This window comes from Saimiri boliviensis, chromosome 11 (assembly GCF_048565385.1).
Source record: "Saimiri boliviensis isolate mSaiBol1 chromosome 11, mSaiBol1.pri, whole genome shotgun sequence".
NCBI lineage: Eukaryota > Metazoa > Chordata > Mammalia > Primates > Cebidae > Saimiri > Saimiri boliviensis.
Genome location: NC_133459.1, coordinates 51,559,282 through 51,577,705, shown reverse-complemented (window position 1 = coordinate 51,577,705; position 18,424 = coordinate 51,559,282). Strand labels below are relative to the sequence as shown.

Sequence of the window (18,424 nt, the reverse complement as noted above, 5' to 3'; positions counted from 1 at the left end):
AAAGTGCATGGAATATAACTTGTAAAGCCTCCCACAACAGACAGTATCTATGTGTGTGTTTAAACCAGATTTAGAAAGCTTACAATACAGCATACTAATAGTATTTATTAAAGAATCACAATCGTAAACATGAGAATAACTTATGGATTCTAGTTTAGTTCTTTTGTAATTGCAGAATTATATTTTTGCTGCTGTTATATTAGAGTCATTTTAAAATGTCATCTTGAAATGGAATTGTGTCATCACTCACGCAAAGGTGAACTAACACTTCAAAAATGTGCGTGTTTCTTGTTTTTTCCATAAGAATTATAAACATTAAACTAAACAAATTACCTATAATGGAACTGATTAATGACTATGAGCCTGCTGGCTTGGCCAGATAGTATACACAAACTTTTATATACTACAGAACGTTATAACACTTGTGAAATTCTCTTGTCTAACCTGAATCTACATGCCATGGTGACAAGGTATATGTATTGTTATTAAAGTAAGCGACCACGTCAAAAAACAAAAAGAAAGAAAGAAATACCCGTGTGGTATTCAGGCAACAGTGGGGAGCCCCTTACCCGTGTGGAGCTGGTTCTCATGAGCCCAGCTGCTAGCCCGGCCCAGGCCCGCCCTCTTCCATCCACACCCCAAGATCCTCAGCGCCAAGCTCTCCCCATGGGCACCTAGCATCATTCAGGCCCCCAAGGTTCCACTTGGTGCCCCCGACCCTGAGCTCTGGGCAGCCCCTCACCTCGGGAAGCCCCCCCTTAGCGCGCCTGCCCCTTGGCTCTGGGCGGCCCCTCACCTCGGGAAGTCAGGCGGTTGTTTTGCAGGTTCAGCGTCTCCAGCCGGTGCAGCCGGGAGAGCTCCTCAGTGTAGATCTTTTCCAGCTGGTTGTTCTAGGGGGTAGGGGTAGCGAAGAAGCAGCATCAGCCTAGTGGGGTGTGCCCTGGACCTGGACTCCGGCCCTTGCCGGCAGCTCCAGTCCTAGAATCCAGTCCACCTGCTGGCACCTCCCTTGGGATTCTCGCCATGGCAGTAGACCCTGGTGCCAGCTCTAGGCCAGGCCTGGATATGGGCTCTGGGGCACCACAGTGACCACAACAGGTGTGTGGTTCCTGCCTTCAGGGAGCCACACGTGGACGTCAATGGACAGTTCAGACTCGACGTGCTCTCTCCTCCAGACCCGCTCCTGGAGCATTCCCACCTCATGACAGGCAGCCACAGCTGCTCCCCAAGCCAGAAACCACTTTTCCTTCTCTTCCTTGGCCCTGCAGTCCCCTCTCCCTTTGGAACACATGAAAAGCTGAGGCAGGGACCACCTCCTCCAGGAGCCTTCCTGGATTGGGTTGGGGCTAGATTAGGAGGCTGCTCTGGGCCCCACACACAGCCCTTCCATTGCCATCTGGCATCTATCTGTTTAGGTCTCTGCCTCGCCAACCAACTGTAAGCACCTGAAAGGCAGGGAACACCAAGCCCTGCCCACATGCCCAGCACCCACACAGGACCAGAGGCCCAGTGCAGGTGCCTGAGAGAGTTGATGTGTGGATGAAAGGGCAAAGGAGCCAACAGTGAGAGCTGCCCTCAGACTGGCCCTTTCCCTCTGTGGCTACCCTGGCCTTGGGCTCCCACGGTCGCCAGCTCAGACCCACCAGTGTGGATGACCGTCAGCAAGTCACTCTCCCGCACGGGGCCTGGTCGCCTCTGGAAACGAGTGCCGCAGCCCCTCCGTCTCCCCAGGGCTGCTGGGCTGCACAAGGTGAGGTTGGGGCACCTGCACTCCAGGGTGCTCCTGGTCTGGACACTGTCCAGCTTCTCAAGGTTCCAAATTCTAGCCTGCCCCTTGGCTGGAGACAGTGCTCCCTCCTCCGAGACCCCGGAGTATTCTTGTCAAGTCTACTTTGCTCTGGTGTTCCTGGCCCTGTAGTTGTGGCTGTGCATTCAGAGGGTCGGCTGTGGGGCAGGTCTGTGTCCACTTTCAGACAGAGCCTGGCCCGACTTACTGGGCCCAGCCCGAACTCCTCTAAGTGAGCAAAGCGGGTTTTATTGTATAATCGCAGTGCTCTGCGACTAGGACATCAGGAGGGGCGTTACCTGCTGCAGCCAGAGCCCCTGAATCTGACCTGCTCCAGCACCCCATGGCTGGGAGTGGAGAGCCACACATATTGGAGGTTCTGGGTGAACAGGTTGCTGAGAGTGTCGGGGTTCTGGGATGGGAGCCAAGGGTGTGTGGGGCAGCCCCTGTGACCACGGGTGCAGCGCCGACCTCACCTGCAGGGACAGGTGGTTGGTGTGTTCAGGCAGGTCCCCGGGGAACTCACGCAGGTCGATGCCGCCACAGTCCACGACGCCCTCCTGGGAACAGGCACATTCTCGAGGGCAACTGACCGCAGCTGGGCCAGGCACGGGCTCCTCAGGGCTCAGGACCAGCACCGGCTCCTCCTCTGCAAATTCGTTCTCTTCGGGACTCAGGCTGTGGCTGCCGCTTCGGCCAAATCCTGGGGCCCTTGCGGCAAGCACAGGTCCCAGGTGCAGCTGTGGCGGCAGCAGCAGCAGGAGCAGCAGCGCCCAGCTCTGGGCCATAGTGCCTGCAGGGGGCGCCAAGTCAGATGCACCTGGGCGCCAGGGCTGACGGAACCTGTGAGGTATAGGGGACACAGCTGGGGCCCACGAAAGTCATGATGCCCCCCCCCCACAGCTACAAAGCAGGGCCCACTCTGGACTGTCTTCAGTGCCCAGTAGATGACTGACTGAACAGCCCTCCACACCTGCCCAACCCCACGAGGCTGCCTCCAGAGGCGGGCGACGAGGTGAAGCCCTGTCCTCGGGCAGGTCTGCAAAACCTTCTGCAGCCTTCAGCAGGCTTGGCCGCAAGGAGTCTGTACCCCTGTTTCCTAGAAGGGGAAGCCGAAGCATGACCCGGACTGTGCTGAGCCCTTGCTACCCTGGCACTGGCAGCGCGGGATGACCCTGAGCCTCCTCCAGCAGCCACAGGCCATGGTGAGCCAGCGCCGGCAGCATGCGTCCTGGCTCTCAGGTTCACCATTCGCGGGTCTTCCTGACTTGGTCCTGACTCGCTTCCAACTGTCCCCTCAACTGCCCCAGTTCTACAGGACTATTGAATAGCTCCTCCCTCCAGGCCTTTGCACGTGCTGTTCCTTCTGCCTGGGATGCCCTTCCTCTCTCTTGTGCAATCAGCATTTTCTTTTCTAGGTACCAACTCCAGGGCTGTGAACATGGGAAGAGGGGAAGCAGCGGGACTCTGAGATGCCCCAGGGCTGTCCATGACCATGTTCACCCAGAGCTTGGCATTAGTTGGGTTGGGTTTTGAATAGCAAAGGGGTCTTTTTCCCACACAGAGCTGTGAGCATCTCTCTCTCTGTGTCTGGGTATAGGTCAAGCCCAGAGCGCGGCACAGAGAAAGTATCAGTGATTACAGCTGCTGCTGCGCTCGCGGCCTCCCAAGTCCCATTCCTGATGTTTATCCCCTTAGCTGCCCTCACCAGGGCCTGATGTGCTCAGTGACCACTGCCAACCTGCCAAAGACCACTCCCCAGCATGGCCCCCAGGTGCAGCAAGGCAGGAGTACAGGGGATGATCTCAGGCCCACAGAGGAAGATGCTGGAAGATGCCATTGTCCCAGCAGTCCCGTGGCATAGGCTCAGCACTGGGTGGGTTCCTGGGTTCTCTTTACAGGAACTCAGACATCTCTGGGCTGTGATAAGATGTGCCGGTAGCTCAGGTTCACTGACTCAGGTCCCACAGATCCCAGTTTGAGTCCCACCTCTGACTTTGTTGAGCCTCAGTTTCCTTGTCTGTACAATGCAGCTAATACATCTAAATGCACAGCTTCTGTGGAGTAAGATAACAGACGCAAAGCACCTGGCGCCTATTAGGCGATGAGGAGCTGCTGTCACTTCATCACCTGATGCGTAATTATGCACAGTAACATGCTCCACTAAGTGAGCAGCAGGGACAGCAGCGAGGACCTGCTGTGGATGCCTCCGGCATGGGAGCATTCACTCCTGGGCTGAGTGGCCACAAGCCCCGGCTCAGGCTGAGCCTCCCTCCCCACCGCCATATCAGACACCGTGACCATAGAGCAGCTAGAAGGGCCTGGCAAGACCCTGGGCCTAGGAGGGTTTCGTAAACTGGGGAGCTTGACAATGAAGTTAATGTCTGCAGCTAGCGGCTAGAGCTGCAATCTTGGCTCTGGCCTCAGCTCTGGCTCTTATGTGACTATAATCGTCTAAACCTCAGCTTTCTCACCCATCCTTGGGGATAACAGCACTATCCTTACGGGAAGACTGTGAGGGGTCAGTGAAATGCATGTACTGCACATAGTACGTGCTCAATAAACATTAGCTTTTCCTGCCACTAATTGTCTGTTCCGTGGGCATAATCTGCATCCCTGCCACACCACTGCCCACTCCAGAATCTCCTGCTCCTTCCCCTTCCCTTGTCTAGCTCTTGCTGGGTTTTTTTGTTTTTTGTTTTTTGTTTTGACAAGGTCTCTGTCACCCAGGCCAGAGTGCAGTGGTGCAATCATAGCTCACTGTAACCTTGAGCTCCTGGGCTTAAGTGATCCTCCAGCCTCAGCCTCTCAAGCAACTGGGACTACAGGGGTGCACCACCATGCTGGCCAAATTTTTAAACTTTGTGTCAAGATGGGGTCTCCCTATGTTGCCCAGGGTGGTCTCAAACTCCTGACCTCAAGTGATCCTCCCACCTTTGCCTCCCAAAATGCTGAGATTACAGGCATGAGTCACTTGGCCTGGCCCTTTGCTTGGGCTTTCTGACCCCATGCCAGGCCCACCTCCTCCCAGAAGATGTTACAGATATTCTACCCGCCTCTGAGTTCCTGCTACCCCGTGGCATCTGTGGCATTTCAGATCCACTTTGCCTCACTTGGTGGCTCAGCTAGTTCTCTGAATTAAGGGCCCATTTGTGCCTGGGCCTGAACTGGGCAGTGGGGACACAGGTGAGGTGGAAAAGATCCCTGTCCTTCATCTGGAGGGGGCAGTAGACCCCGGTACCAATAACTACTGCCCACCCAGACTGGGGGTGGGCAGCGTAAAAAGGGTCCCAAGGAGTTCGAGGCCCTAGAGGAGACAGGAGGGGTGGCAGCCAGGCTTGCTTGACCCTACAGATCCACATGGCATATGAAGACTCAGGTCTCAGCCACTGGCTCGCCAGGGAACCAGGGAGCCCGGCACACACGCAGTTTCCAGGCTCCAGGGATCAGTGGGCAACAGTGAGTGGCGTCCAGAGCAGCCTACCCTTATGCTCGCTCCACCACACCCCTGCTGCCCCTGGCCCCTGACCCAACATCAGTCTACAGACCGTCATTCCCACAGCGCATCATAAACTCCACAGCCAGCTCAACAGCCATCAGCCCCTTGCCCATCTGACCCCACTGTAGTCGGGGGTTCTGAGAGGGAGTGTGGGCCCAGGCCCAGTCCCCAAATTCAATCAGGGCAGAAGGCCAAGGAGAAGAATCCAGGGGAAGGAGCTCTGGCCCCACGTATCCTGTGCACTCACCAGGCAGGCTATTCTGCCTCCTTGGCTTCCGTTTTATATCTATAAAAATCTGTAAACTGCATCCATAAAAATATTTAATTTATGTTAACATTCTGCACCATATTGAAAATGTTATCATCACCACTTTACAACTCAGGGAGGGAGCCGAGGCCCAGTGGGCTCAGCCAGGGAACAGCTGGTAAGTGGCAGATCTGAGCTCTCAGCTGAGGTCATATCAACAATGCTACACTGCTCTCCCCAAGGCCAAGCATGACAGGGAGCTGGGGACCCACACAGAAGACTCGGCATGGCTTCTGCCCTTCAGAGGCCCACAGCTGCACTGTCCACTCCATTAGCCACTTGCCACATGTGGCCATTGGGCACTTGAAATGTGGCTGGTCCACATAGAGATGTAAGTGTAAAATGTAGTGTACATGGATTTCAAAGATGTTGTGCAAAAAAGAACGTAAGATACCTCGTTAATATTGATGACATCAAATCCCACTGATTGTTACAGTGATTGCACGATAATATTTTGAATAGGTTAAATAAATTTTACCAGTTTCATTTTACTCGTTAAAATATGGCTTCTGGCTAGATAAGGTGGCTTATGCCTGTAATCCTAGCACTTTGGGAGGCTGAGACAGGCAGATCGCTAGAGCCCAGGAGCTTGACAGCAGCCTGGGCAAGATGGCAAAACCTCATCTCTACAAAACATACAAAAAATTAGCCAGGTGAGGTGGCGTACACCTGTAGTTTCAGCTACTCTGGAGGCTGAGGTGGGAGGATCACCTGAACCCAGGAGGTTGAGGATGCAGTGAGCTGTGATCACATCCCTGCACTCTAGCCTGGGTAACAGAGTGAGACTCTGCCTCAAAAAAAAGAAAAAAAGCTTCTAGAAAATGTTGTATTGCATATGTGGCTTGCATTTGTGGCTCACATTGTATTTCTATTAAACAGCACTGGTCTGCAGCATTACGTGTAAGCTGAGTATTATAATCCCATTCTAAGGGATAACTTTCAGGCAAAAGGGAAAGGGTCACACAAGCAAGGGAGTTGGTATGTGCAAAGGCCCAGAGGCAAGACAGTCCACACTCACAAGACCGTCTGGTGGGGGATAGGGACTGGGAGTGACACAAACAGGCACCGTAGCCACCAGCCCAGGCCACGTGAAGGCCAGGTTAGGCAGTGTGGGCCTTCTCATTGGACGACAAGGACCACTGAAGGGCAGGAGCGTGACACAGGCAAGTTTGTGGGTGGACATGAGGCTGTGCAATGGGGACAGGTGAGGGCGAAGGGGCCGGACCCTGGCAGAGAGAGAGGTGCTGGACTACAGGGATGGAGAGGGGAAACTGGAGTAAACGGAGAGGTAGGAAGGACAGACGGGGCTTGGAGAGTGGTCCCTCCAGCTTGGCAAGCCGCTCTCAGGACTGAGAGGTCCTGGGCAGGTCCAGCCCTACTACCTGGTTTGCTGTGTGACCTTGGCCATACCACTGACCCATCTGAGTCTCAGTTTTCCCACTTGTTCATTTCTTTTTTTTTTTTTTAAGTCAGGGTCTCACTCTGTTACCCAGGCTGGAGTGCAATAGCACAAGCATGGCTCACTGCAGCCTTGGGCTCCTGGGCTTAAGTGATCCTCCCACCTCAGCCTCCAAAGTAGCTGGTATTATAGGCATGTGCCACTATACCTGGCACCTGGCTAATGTTTTATTTTTAGAAATGGGGTCTCACTATGTTGCCCAGGCTGTTCTTGAACTTTTGGCCTCCTGCCTCAGCCTCCCAAAGTGCTGGGATTATAGATGTGAGCCACTGTACCCAGCCCTGTTATTCTAAGAATGGAGCAAGATAAGCCCACCACCCCCGCCAGCCTGGTGAGGCCCCCTCTCTGTTCCCAGTCATGTGGAAGGTGTGTGGGGAAGAACAGGGGAGCTCCCTGGTCTCCAGGAGTTTCAAGTGCACCCTGTAAGGAACAACTCAAACCCCTGGACAGCGGGGCAGCTCAGCCAGCAGTGTGACGTGCACTCCTCATGTGAAGTGCTTTAGAGACAGAAGGGCATGGGTTCCGATTCTGACTGCTGTGTAAGCCCGGACGAGTCACTTTCTGCTCCAAGACTCTGTTTACTAGTCTAAGAAATGGAGTTGGGAGCTACTTGTGGGAATTAAATGAAATAGCAGGCCCAGGCCGGGCGCGGTGGCTCAAGCCTGTAATCCCAGCAGTTTGGGAGGCCGAGGCGGGTGGATCACGAGGTCGAGAGATCGAGACCATCCTGGTCAACATGGTGAAACCCCGTCTCTACTAAAGGTGCAAAAAATTAGCTGGGCATGGTGGCGTGTGCCTGTAATCCCAGCTACTTAGGAGGCTGAGGCAGGAGAATTGCCTGAGCCCAGGAGGCGGAGGTTGCGGTGAGCCGAGATCGCGCCATTGCACTCCAGCCTGGGTAACAAGAGCGAAACTCCGTCAAAAAAAAAAAAAAAAAGAAAAAGAAATAGCAGGCCCAGCTGTCACCGCTGGGTAACAAGTAAGTGTGACATACCCCGGGTTACTTCTACCGTTACTGAGAAAGTAAGGCGGACCCACTGTCTCCCCCGACCTCCACCAGGGAACCAAACCTCAAGGCCCGAAGAGTGAGACGAAGGTGGCACTAGAAGAAGGAAGGGGAAGGGAGACCTAAATCAAGAGGCGGATCCTCAGGCCCTAGCACTGCCTTCCTTCTCCACTCAAACCCAGTGCAAACCAACTGACCACCTGCTCTGTGCTGGGCCCCAAACAGCTGCATCTTATCAACTGTCATAGAACTCCTGGGACTAAGTGTTCGTCTTCCTGTTTGCAGATTTGGAGCTCAAGCACAAAGGGCTGGCATTGCTGCCATCCCTAGAAAGCTCCTACTCCAATTCCCCTGCTCAAGGACGACTCTCCTGCCCCCTTGGCTGGGTTAGGGTGTTTCTGGGTGCTTCCACAGCAACCTTGCCCAGCTTTAACCTTCAAGGCTCAGCTGAACCTGCGCCATCTCCGCAAGCATGGAGTGGGTGCTCAGGAAATGTTTGCTGAATGAATGGCTATGAAAGGCAGAGTGGGAAAAGATCTAAAGATCTGCAATACGATCTGCTCTGACTCCTCCAGTTTGCAAATTAGTGTGTTAAAGGCAAGGCCAAGAGTAAAAGCCTGCCCAGAGCCTTGAGTCGGTCTTGAAGACTGAGCAGGAGTTCTCCAAATGGACAAAGGGGGAGAAACAGCCCTCCAGGCAGAGGTAGGGTGTGACCAAAAGGCAGGGGTGGGGCTGGAGGAAAGGAAGGTGTGTTTAAGGAAGGGTCAACAGGGTGGCAGGCCTAGGTGGCCAAGGGCATCCACCACCATGCTGGTGTTGATGACAGGGACTCATTGAGAGTTCCAAGCAGGTCACAGTCAGCACTCTCATATATGACTCCACCAAGCCTAAAAGTGCCACCATTAGTAATCCCCTCCCCTAGAGTCAGGCAGAAGGGATAAAGTATGCTCCGACAGATGACATGAACACAGTCGTATGACTCTGACACTTCTTAACTTGCCCTCTAGGCTGGAGGAGACTGGGTCCTGGGCCCTAAGAGTGGACATGAGGAAGCAGAACTCCCAGACCAGTCTGCACTGTTCTTTCCCAGGGCTGTCCACGGGCTCTTCTTAGTGACCTGCCCCGCCGGAGCGCTGTGCACCTGCAGACCGGTTGGCCTCCTTGCTCACCATGAGCCCTCCTGCCTCTCCGCTGCCTTCCCAGTGTGGAAGCTTTCTATATAAGAAAGGGATAGGGGACAGGAACAGCCAGGGGCTCTCCCGGTTCACACCAGTGGTGGTGCCTCTTGGAGCAGGGTAGACCACAGCTTCCCCTTCCCTAGCCAGCCGGTATTCCAAGGGCAGACTTCGAAGCTCAGGTCGTGTGGGCCCGACAGGTCCCTAAATTCACTCGAGGCGCTGGGCGCGCATCCTCCGCGCCTCCCGGACGGGGTCAGTGAGTGACGCACGCACCCGGGCCAGGGCGCTCGCCCCTTGCGGCCGAGCCGGCTCCTTTCCAGAAGGCTGCGGCTGCCTCTCCTAGCCCCAGCCCCGAGGCTGCCAGGAGCCTCGCCGCCCCCCGCCTGACGGCGCGTCAGGTATTCAACGCCACGATCTCGTCCCCCGCCCCTGGCCGGGCTGTGACTCGGACACCTGCAACCTGGGGCTTCCGCTGCATTCGCAGGAAGGCGCTGACCTAGCTCCTCGTGGTTCGCGGACCCCCACCCCCTCCTTCGTCCAGTTGTCCCGGCTGGGAAGCAGCCGCGTAGACAGACAGACGGACTCCAGGCCGCCAGCTGAGAGCTTTGGCTCAACTAGTGGTTGGCGCTAAACTGGGGCGGCACTGTGGCCGGGGAAGCCGAGGACTGGAGGGGACTCCGCAGCCGCGACGCGCCCTGGAGGCAAACTTCTGCCCTTCTCCGGGCCTCAGTTTCTCTATCTGTAAAGAGATCGGAAGCTGGACTCGCTAGGGGGCCGGATGAGTTGACGTGGAAAGACGTGGAGATACGCCGGGTCGGAGCACTCAGGACTGGGGTCCCCGACCCTGCACAGTTCCACCTGCCCCCCACATTCCCTGTCGCCCGCGGCGTCCTCCTACTCCAGCCCCCGCCCCCATCCGCCCTCAGATTCTTTCCAGATGTGCGCAGCGGGAGGGGCCTGGGGACCGGGACCAGCCTCCGCTCAGAGGGGAAGGCCCCTGCCTAGGTCGTGACTGCGCAGGGGTCGCACCCCAGAGGAGGAGATCTGCTGCTGTGCCTTCAGTGCAGGATCCTATAGAGCTGGTGAGATGCGGCGGCCCCGCCCCAGGCAGCTGCTGGAGCCATCCGGAGAGGCGGGGAAGTCTGAGGGCGCTGCCGGGTCTCAGCCCCCGGCCCCTCGGCCCACCCCGGCCGCCCGCACCCTGTACCTGCTGCGCCCCGGCGCCGTGCCGCGCCCCGCAGGCCGAACGCGCTCCCCTAGTCTCAGCTGCGCTCCGCGGGCTCGGGCTCCTTCCATTCAAGTCAAGCAGGGCGCTCCGCGACGCTAGTTTTGTTGTGGGTTTTCTCCTCCCCGCCTCTCTCCCGCCCCCTCCCCCACTTCCCACCCCCCCGCGAGCATCTGCTGGACGCCGGCCTCCTCCGGACACAGGCGTAGGGTCCCCCCAGGCGCGGGCAGGAGAGGGCCTGCCCCCTCCCAGCGCGGGACTTGGCCGGGCCCCACTTCCCGGGAGGCAGAGCCGCCGCACCGACCCTTCTCAGCCCCGGCCGCCGCACCACGCCCCCGAACCCCCACCCGGGAGTCCGGGAAGGCGGGCTGTCTGGTCCACGACGCTTCCTAGTTCCCAGCCTTCCACACTGGAACTGGACCCCCTTTAGGCCCCGACACCTGAAAGGAGGGCCAGGAAGAGGGGTCCTTCCACCCAGTGCCTCTGAGCTGTATCTTCCCCGTTAAGGAGGATGTGCTCCAGGCATGAGTACCTTTCCGTTCACTCCCCCACCCTGGGGTCCTGGGCCGTGGCTAACGGGGCCGCCAGCCAAGACCCTGCTGGGCCTCTTCCCGGAAAAGTTCCCCACGCTCCACCCCACCCTCCACTCCCATCCCTGTTGGCCCTGGGCCCACAGCCTGGTGAGGCTTGAAGAATGGTAAATTGGGCCGGAGTCGGGGGCATGCAGATCCCAGTCACAGAGAAACAGGGCGGGTGAACAGTGAGCCCTCACGCCACCATATTGCTCCCAGGAGCTGAAAACGTTTCCAAGTAAAGGAGCATTAACTACTACCAGCTGAAGCAACACTGTTTGGCGCCAGGGGCTTCGGCGGTGGAACCGGGAATGGGGCTGGGCTTAGGTGGTACTTGGCACTTCCACTGTGTAGCAGGCCTCTTCCCCTTACCTGCTCTGGCCGTGGGCAGGGTACCCACAGCTGCCTCACCTGGCTGCCCTTCCACTGGAGAGGGAGAAGGATGTAAGTCACAGGTGGGCCCCCTTGCTCAACCTAAACCTGAATGAATGAACGGATGAATGACCCCTCTAAAGCAGCTCCAGACCTTTCACGGGCTGCACCCCCATGGCAGCCTGGTTATACCACATGCGTTATGCTCTGCCTTCACAACTCTGCAAAGGAAGAACTGCTGCTGCCTCACTTCATAGAAAAGAGCCTCCGAAAGGAAACGTGACTGAGTAAAACGGCCATCAACTTGCAGAGCTGGGTTTTGAACCCAGGTTTACGCCTCTCCCAGCCCAAGTTCTTCCCATGGTGCAAACAGGCAGGTAACTTGAGCAGGCAAATGTAGAGCCGGATTTGAACCTAGGACTTTCTGTTTCCATTATGCCAATAACTCAAGAACTTAGCAAGAATAGGGAGGGGAAATATTTTGCCTTCTTTGGCCTCAAATTCCAGTCCTTTCAGAGCTCAAACTTAACAAGAATTGGTATGATTCACAGCATTGGACCTGGACCAACACAGAGATGCATCTCATGTCTTCTCCTGAACATTGAGCCTAGATTCAAGTAGAGCTAAAAGGACAGGATTCTGCTAACTTGAATACCCACGAACTAAAACCCTTCTAGGACAATGAGAGCCAGAGCATACTGAGTGCCTAATACGTGACAGGCACCACCTTAAATCCTTAAAATATCTTATTCATATTAACCTTGTGGGGAAGATACTCTCTATACCTATAACTGCTAGGGCCAGGGTGTTCCAGGGGCCAGCTACATGGCACACCATACACCCAGTCCCCACCACCTCCCAGAGAAACAGGCTGTTCTGTGGAATGCTCAGCCAATGCCCATATGTGCTTTGTGGTTGGCACAGCTGCAGGAGGAATCACTTTGAGTGTCTCTGGGGGAAAACTGGAGGCAATCTTGGTGCTCTAGAAGCAAATCTTCTTTCAGAAGTATTGTAAAGGCAAAGTTTGAAAGTGAGGTTTCCTGAATCTACCTGTGCTGCTTCAGTCCCTTCATGCTGCTCCTCCATTTCAGCTCCCGTTTGATATTACCGAACTACACAGTGTCAAGTACAAGCTTTAAAGTTGGAGCTCGGTTCAAATCCTAGCTAGGTTCAAATGAATAGAAAAATACTACCTACACCTCCCAGTGTGGCCAGATTGGAAAATGCAAGTACAGAACTTTACATAGTACCTGGCACATGGTAAGTGCTCAATAAATTGTAGCTATTACTACAAAACTATCACCCAGACCTGACCAAATAGCCAGGAAAAATTATTAAACTAGAAATGACAAGTGGCAAGAATTAAACAGAAACCTCTGCACTGCCCAGGACAAGTGCCTTCTAATTCAAAACAATAAGAAACAAGAACATTCCAAAGAGGAGGGAGGAAAGACATCCATACAGTAGAGAGAGCTAGGAGTAAAGACCAAGAAGGCTCTCGGTGGGGGTTGATGATGAAAAATGGGAGGCAAGGAGCAATTAGCTCTTGTTATACCTCATCATCAGAGAAGAAAATAATTCCTCCTACCTTGAGCTGTGGGCTGAAGACCTTATTAAGCAGTAGAGTCCCAAATACTGAGCCACAGCAGCAGCTTGATTTTCTGGACATTTAAGGAATCAAATCACATGGTGGTGTTTGGGGCATATGAATTCCATCTGAAAGATCTTGATGAAAGGCAAGATTCATTAGGGAACAAGAAGAGAATAATGAAAAAAACCTCCAAGTCAATTACACAAGGAGTCTCCAGTCAAGTACACAGGAGTCTCCTGGGCTCCTACATCTCGTACCGACTCTTTATTAATACAGAATTTCTTGCTGTATTGTGTTTTTCCTCCTTCTTCCACTGGATTGTGAGTCCTCCAAGGCAAGCATCTCATGTTATGTAAGCTCCCCTCTCTCACCCTAAAATACCTAAAATACTGTGATAGGCAGAATGCCGCCCCCCCCCCAACCAAAGATATCCATACCTTAATCCCTAAAACCTTGAATATATTACATGATGAAAGGGACTTTGCAGATGTAATTAAGGTTATGGACTTCAAAATAGGGAGTTTATTCTGGACTATCTCAGTGGGCCTAATCTAATCACATGAGCCCCACAAAACAGAGAACTTTCTCTAGCTGGAGGGAGGGGAAATGAAGCAGAAGAGGTCAGAGAGATCTGAAACATGAGAAGGACTTGACTAACTTTAAAGAGGAAGGGGGTCATAAGCTAGGGAATAAGGCAGCCCCCAGAAGGTGAAACACCCCTAGGCTGCCAGGAAGGGAACAGGGACTTCAGTCCTACAAGCTGCATGAAACTGAATTCTCCCAGGATCTGAATGAACGTGGGAGCCTCCAGATAGGAAACCAGGGCAGAAACATCTCGACTTCAGCCTTGTGAGACCCAGAGCAAAGAAACCAGTCAAACCCAACCAGACTTCTAGGTTACAGAACTGTGGGATGATAAATTTGTGATCACTACTTTGTGATCATTTGTTTCAGCAACAATAGAAAATGAATACAAACATTAATAACTAAAACTGGCACAGCACTTTCCCACACACTGTTTCACTTGATCTTCACATCAAGCCTGATGGTATTATTGCCCACTCATTTTGGAAAAGGGATGCTCAGGGAGGATTTACAACCTGCTCAGGTGACTCAGCTAATGAGTGCTTGGGTCGGAATTCAAACTCAGTGTTCAGGTTCTAACTCCAGTAAGAGTTGTCTCCCACACTGTAGCCAGCCAACTAGCTATTACCTTAAGGTAAATTAAAAAGGTTGAAAAAAAGACAAAAAACAAACTCAGACTGCTTTCATACTACATAAACTTGAAGATTTTGAATACTCATTTCTTTGGAAGATGGTTTCTTCCAAAGGTATGTCATGTTTCTTCTAAAGTAAGTTATGAATCAGTCAGGGTAGAAACAAGTGAAAAGACCTTAAGTCCTCTTTCTAGCATATAGAAGGAAGAAAGGCTTTGATCAACTGCAAAAGGAGAAATCCTCAAGAGTGGCTGTCAATGAAATACCGCTTTCTCCTGTTCAGATGATCTTTCAGCCACTATTAAGGTACATCTCCCACAATGAAATGCCCTGTTTTTGCCAGCTGAGTCTAGAAACATCTCTGTGGTTGGAGCTTCTAGTAGCCTCATGACAGATTTTTATTGTCTGGAAATTCAATCGTATTCAGTCTGAAATTTCTCTTTCTATATTTCTTCCCCTTACTTCTAATAACTAAGCAGAATAATTCCTTTCCCTCTTTGGTCTTTCCATCTCTCAAATATTCATGAACTGATATCACACCCTGCCTTTGGGGTATCATTTTGCCAAACTTAAGGCTTCTTTCAGCCTGCATAAGTCAGTTGTTCCTATACTACTGTGCCTTCATATCAAATTATTTTCTATTTCTGTTCTAGTGTCTAGAGTGGTAGAGTGCTCTGTAGACAACAGAAGGTGCCATATTCCAAAAGGCAAATTACACAATAACTTCCACAGAAAGGAAGAAACATCACTGTTTGGTAGTTGGTTAGACAACTACCTGCAATTTAAATAAACAGCAGACTATAATCAGTTTCCCCCAATTCTACGTAAAGGTTTATGGCCACAAATTCAGAAACAAAAAGATCAAGCACTTACTACATGCTGCTGGAAACAGTACTGTGAATACTTGCAGCAAAGTGTTTTAATGACCTTTAATAGAACAGATAGACCAAATGCACATCCCTTTTTGCAATAAGTTTTGGTTATATTTTTTAAAAATTATTTCCCCTAGAAGTCTGGCTAAAATTCCTTACCAAATTAAACTTCCAGCCAAATGGAATCAGACTCCACATTTCTTAAGGGCCAGAAATCTGGCCCAATATTCTTTGTTCTTACCAAGAACTAAAGAGCTATTTGTTTGCAGCAGTCTCCAGATAGATATGGTACTAGACTGTTCCAGAAGATTTTGTAACTCCCTATTGAGAAAAACTCTAAAATTTGGCCAGATGTGGCTATAGTTCCTAATAGCTCATAAATCTTTCAGGCCCCTCATTAGATGCTAGTACCATACCCAACATTCCTCATTCCTGTCAGTGTGGTCTCTAAACAAACTGAATCCTGCAGGGTAATTTGCCCAGAGGTACAATCTGGCTGTACCGTTTTTTGTTTTGTTTTGTTTTGTTTTGTTTTTTCTAGTCAATAACATCAGGTAACTTCTCTGTGTTCAAAAAGCAATCATGGCATGGGCAGCTAGAATTTAATCTTTGGCTAAAATTCAAACCTTCTGAAAGTCAAACTAAGTAATTCTATATCCATTCACTTAAGTATAGAGACCATTAAATTTTAATGGTTCTTGAGGAAAACATAAGGATGTAAACAGTTAATAAAAGCAAACTGTCCTCATTCTGAAGCCAGCTGATTACGTGAACTCAAAAGATTATCACAAAATGTTCCAATGAATAAATTTCTGCATGTTAAAAAAATTCCTCAAATAATGGTAGGCAGCATCTACTCGGTCAGGGTATAAACAAGTAAGCAAAAAGACCTCAAGTCCTCTTTGCAGCATAGAGAAGAAAAAAAGATTTGATCAACTGTGAAAGGAGAAATCCTCAGAGTGGCTGCAATGAAATACCACTTTCACCTGTTCAGGTATCTTTCAGCCACTATTAAGGTACACCTCCCACAGTGAAATGCCCTGTTTTTGCCAGCTGGGTCTAGAAATCTCTGTGGTTGGAGCCTCTAGTCCACTCATGACCGATTTTTATTGTCTGGAAATTCAATGGTATTCAATCTGAAATTTCTCTTTCTATATTTTTTTCTATGACAAAGTGACTCCTTTGTCATACCCCCACCTCTACATGGACTTGACATGCTAGCCACGCTTTCCCTTATTTTTCCTCTACACATCCAACAAAAATTGTAGAAATCTGAGATTGTGAATTCATCTGAAAAAGTACAGCAACAAGACTTATGCTTTTAATGCACAAATAACCCACTATGCAACTTTTTATTTATTTTGAGAAATTACAGGTGTGTGACACCACACCCGGCTAATTTTTGAATTTTTAGTAAAGACAGGGTTTCACCATGTTGGCCAGGCTGGTCTTGAACTCCTGGCTTCATGTGATCTGCCCACCTAACCTTCCCAAAGTGCTGGGATTACAGGCATGCACCACGATGCCCAACTCCACTGTTTTTTGGTTTTGTTTTTTTATTTGAGATGGAGCTCAGCCACCCAGGCTGGAATACAATGGTGCATTCTCGGCTCACTGCAACCTCCACCTCTCAGGTTTAAGAGATGGCCAGGCACAGTGGCTCACGCCTATAATCCCAACACTTTGGGAGGCCGAGGCGGGTGGATCACGAGGTCAAGAGATCGAGACCATCCTGTCAACATGATGAAACCCCGTCTTTACTTTTAAAAAATGCAAAAATTAGCTGGGCATGCTGGAGCGAGCCTATAGTCCCAGCTACTGAGGAGGCTGAGGCAGGAGAATTGCTTGAACCAGGAGGCGGAGGTTGTGGTGAGCCGAGACCGCACCATTGCACTCCAGCCTGGGTAGCAAGAGAGAAACTCTGTCTCAAAAAAAAAAAAAAAAAAAAAAAGGAGAATAAAATAAAAATTAATTTCTCATAGAACCAAGAAGAGAAAAAAAAAAGAGAGATTCTCCTGCCTCAGCCTCCCAAGTAGCTAGGATTACAGGTGCGTGTCACCACGTCCAGCTAATTTTTTGTATTTTTAATAGAGATGGGGTTTCACCATGTTGGCATGACTGGTCTCAAACTCCCAACCTCAGGTGATCCACCCACCTCGGCCTCCCAAAGAGCTGGGTTACAGGTGTAAGCCACCTGGCCCAGCCCACTTCGTTTTTAAAAACATAACGGCAGGGCTCAGTGGCTCACGCCTATAATCCCCAACACTTTGGGAAGCTGAGGCGGGCAGATCACCTGAGGTCGGGAGTTGGAGATCAGCCTGACCAACGTGGAGAAACACCGTCTCTACTAAGAATACAAAAAAAAAAAAAAAAATAGCTGGGCGTGGGGAGGCATGCCTGTAATCCCAGCTACTCGGGAGAGTGAAGCAGGAGAATCACTTGAACTGGGAGGCGGAGGTTGTGGTGGGCAGACATCCAGCCATTGCACTCCAGCCTGGGCAATAAGAGGGAAACTCCATCTCAAAATAAAATTAAATAAAATAAGACCATTAATAAACAGATTTTTCTGACTACTTGCAATTGTTTGTCTGAAGTTGAAAGATTGTTATGGGAAGCTGCCAATATTTGCAAAGAAAAATTAGGAAAAGTTAGTCTAAGGGAAAATTTTTTATGTTCTCTTTCATCATAAGGGCTACAAAAAGTCTTTGTAATAGAGAATGTAATTCTGTGACTAGGCTCTCATCCTCAGAAATGCTCCCTCTGTGAATATAAAATTGTTATTTGCCTATCTCCTTCATTCATTTAGCAGTAAGCCAAGACGATGCTGGAGATCTCAAAAATAGATGCATGAGAGGCAGTCCTTTCCTTTAAGGACCTCTCTGCTGGGTGGGAGACAGAAACAAATGACCAGGAAGGAATGATTAGCTCTATGTAACAAATGGGGACCGCTTCCTGAAAGTGAAGGTATCTGAGTAGGTCTTGAAGGATGATGAGGAATCTGCCAAGTGGACTGTGTAGTGGGGGCAAGAGTGGGGAGGAAGATAATGGAGGCTGGGCACAGAGAACACATGTGCAAGATGACCTCGCTTAGACCTGTATGTATTACCTAACGTGCTTGCTGGATATTCATCACTTGGAAACTGAACATATCACCCAAATGGAACTCTTCTGTTCCTATTTTTCATAGAACTTTATGAAACCAATTCCAATACAGCTTTTACTCCTATTAAAGGGGTAAATTAAAATCCACTGATTTTAAATCCACTGATTTTTTTTTTTTTGAAACTGATTTTGCGGTGGTCACCAGTGACTTTCATGTTGCCAAGTTTAATCCAGTAGA

The 18,424-nt window shown here is 51.0% G+C and overlaps 1 protein-coding gene across 5 annotated transcripts in view; it reads right to left on the bottom strand.

Annotated features, from left to right (window-relative positions):
• Positions 1–16,987, bottom strand: part of PODN (podocan) — a 29,212-nt gene extending 12,225 nt beyond the window's left edge. For 3 of the 5 annotated variants that reach the window (XM_003921548.4, XM_010348887.3, XM_074380841.1), the window contains exons 1-3: positions 10,443–10,602; positions 2,263–2,629; positions 797–890 (exon numbers count right to left, since the gene is read on the bottom strand). In XM_003921548.4, the coding sequence (XP_003921597.2) occupies positions 797–890; positions 2,263–2,629; positions 10,443–10,531 (550 nt within the window). In that variant the 5' untranslated portion in view covers positions 10,532–10,602. Of the gene's footprint in view, positions 1–796; positions 891–2,262; positions 2,630–10,442; positions 10,603–10,900; positions 10,916–12,992 lie in introns of those variants that run through there. The other 2 variants (XM_010348892.3, XM_010348897.3) reach the window with 2 other exon arrangements.
• Positions 16,988–18,424: the final 1,437 nt, after the last annotated feature.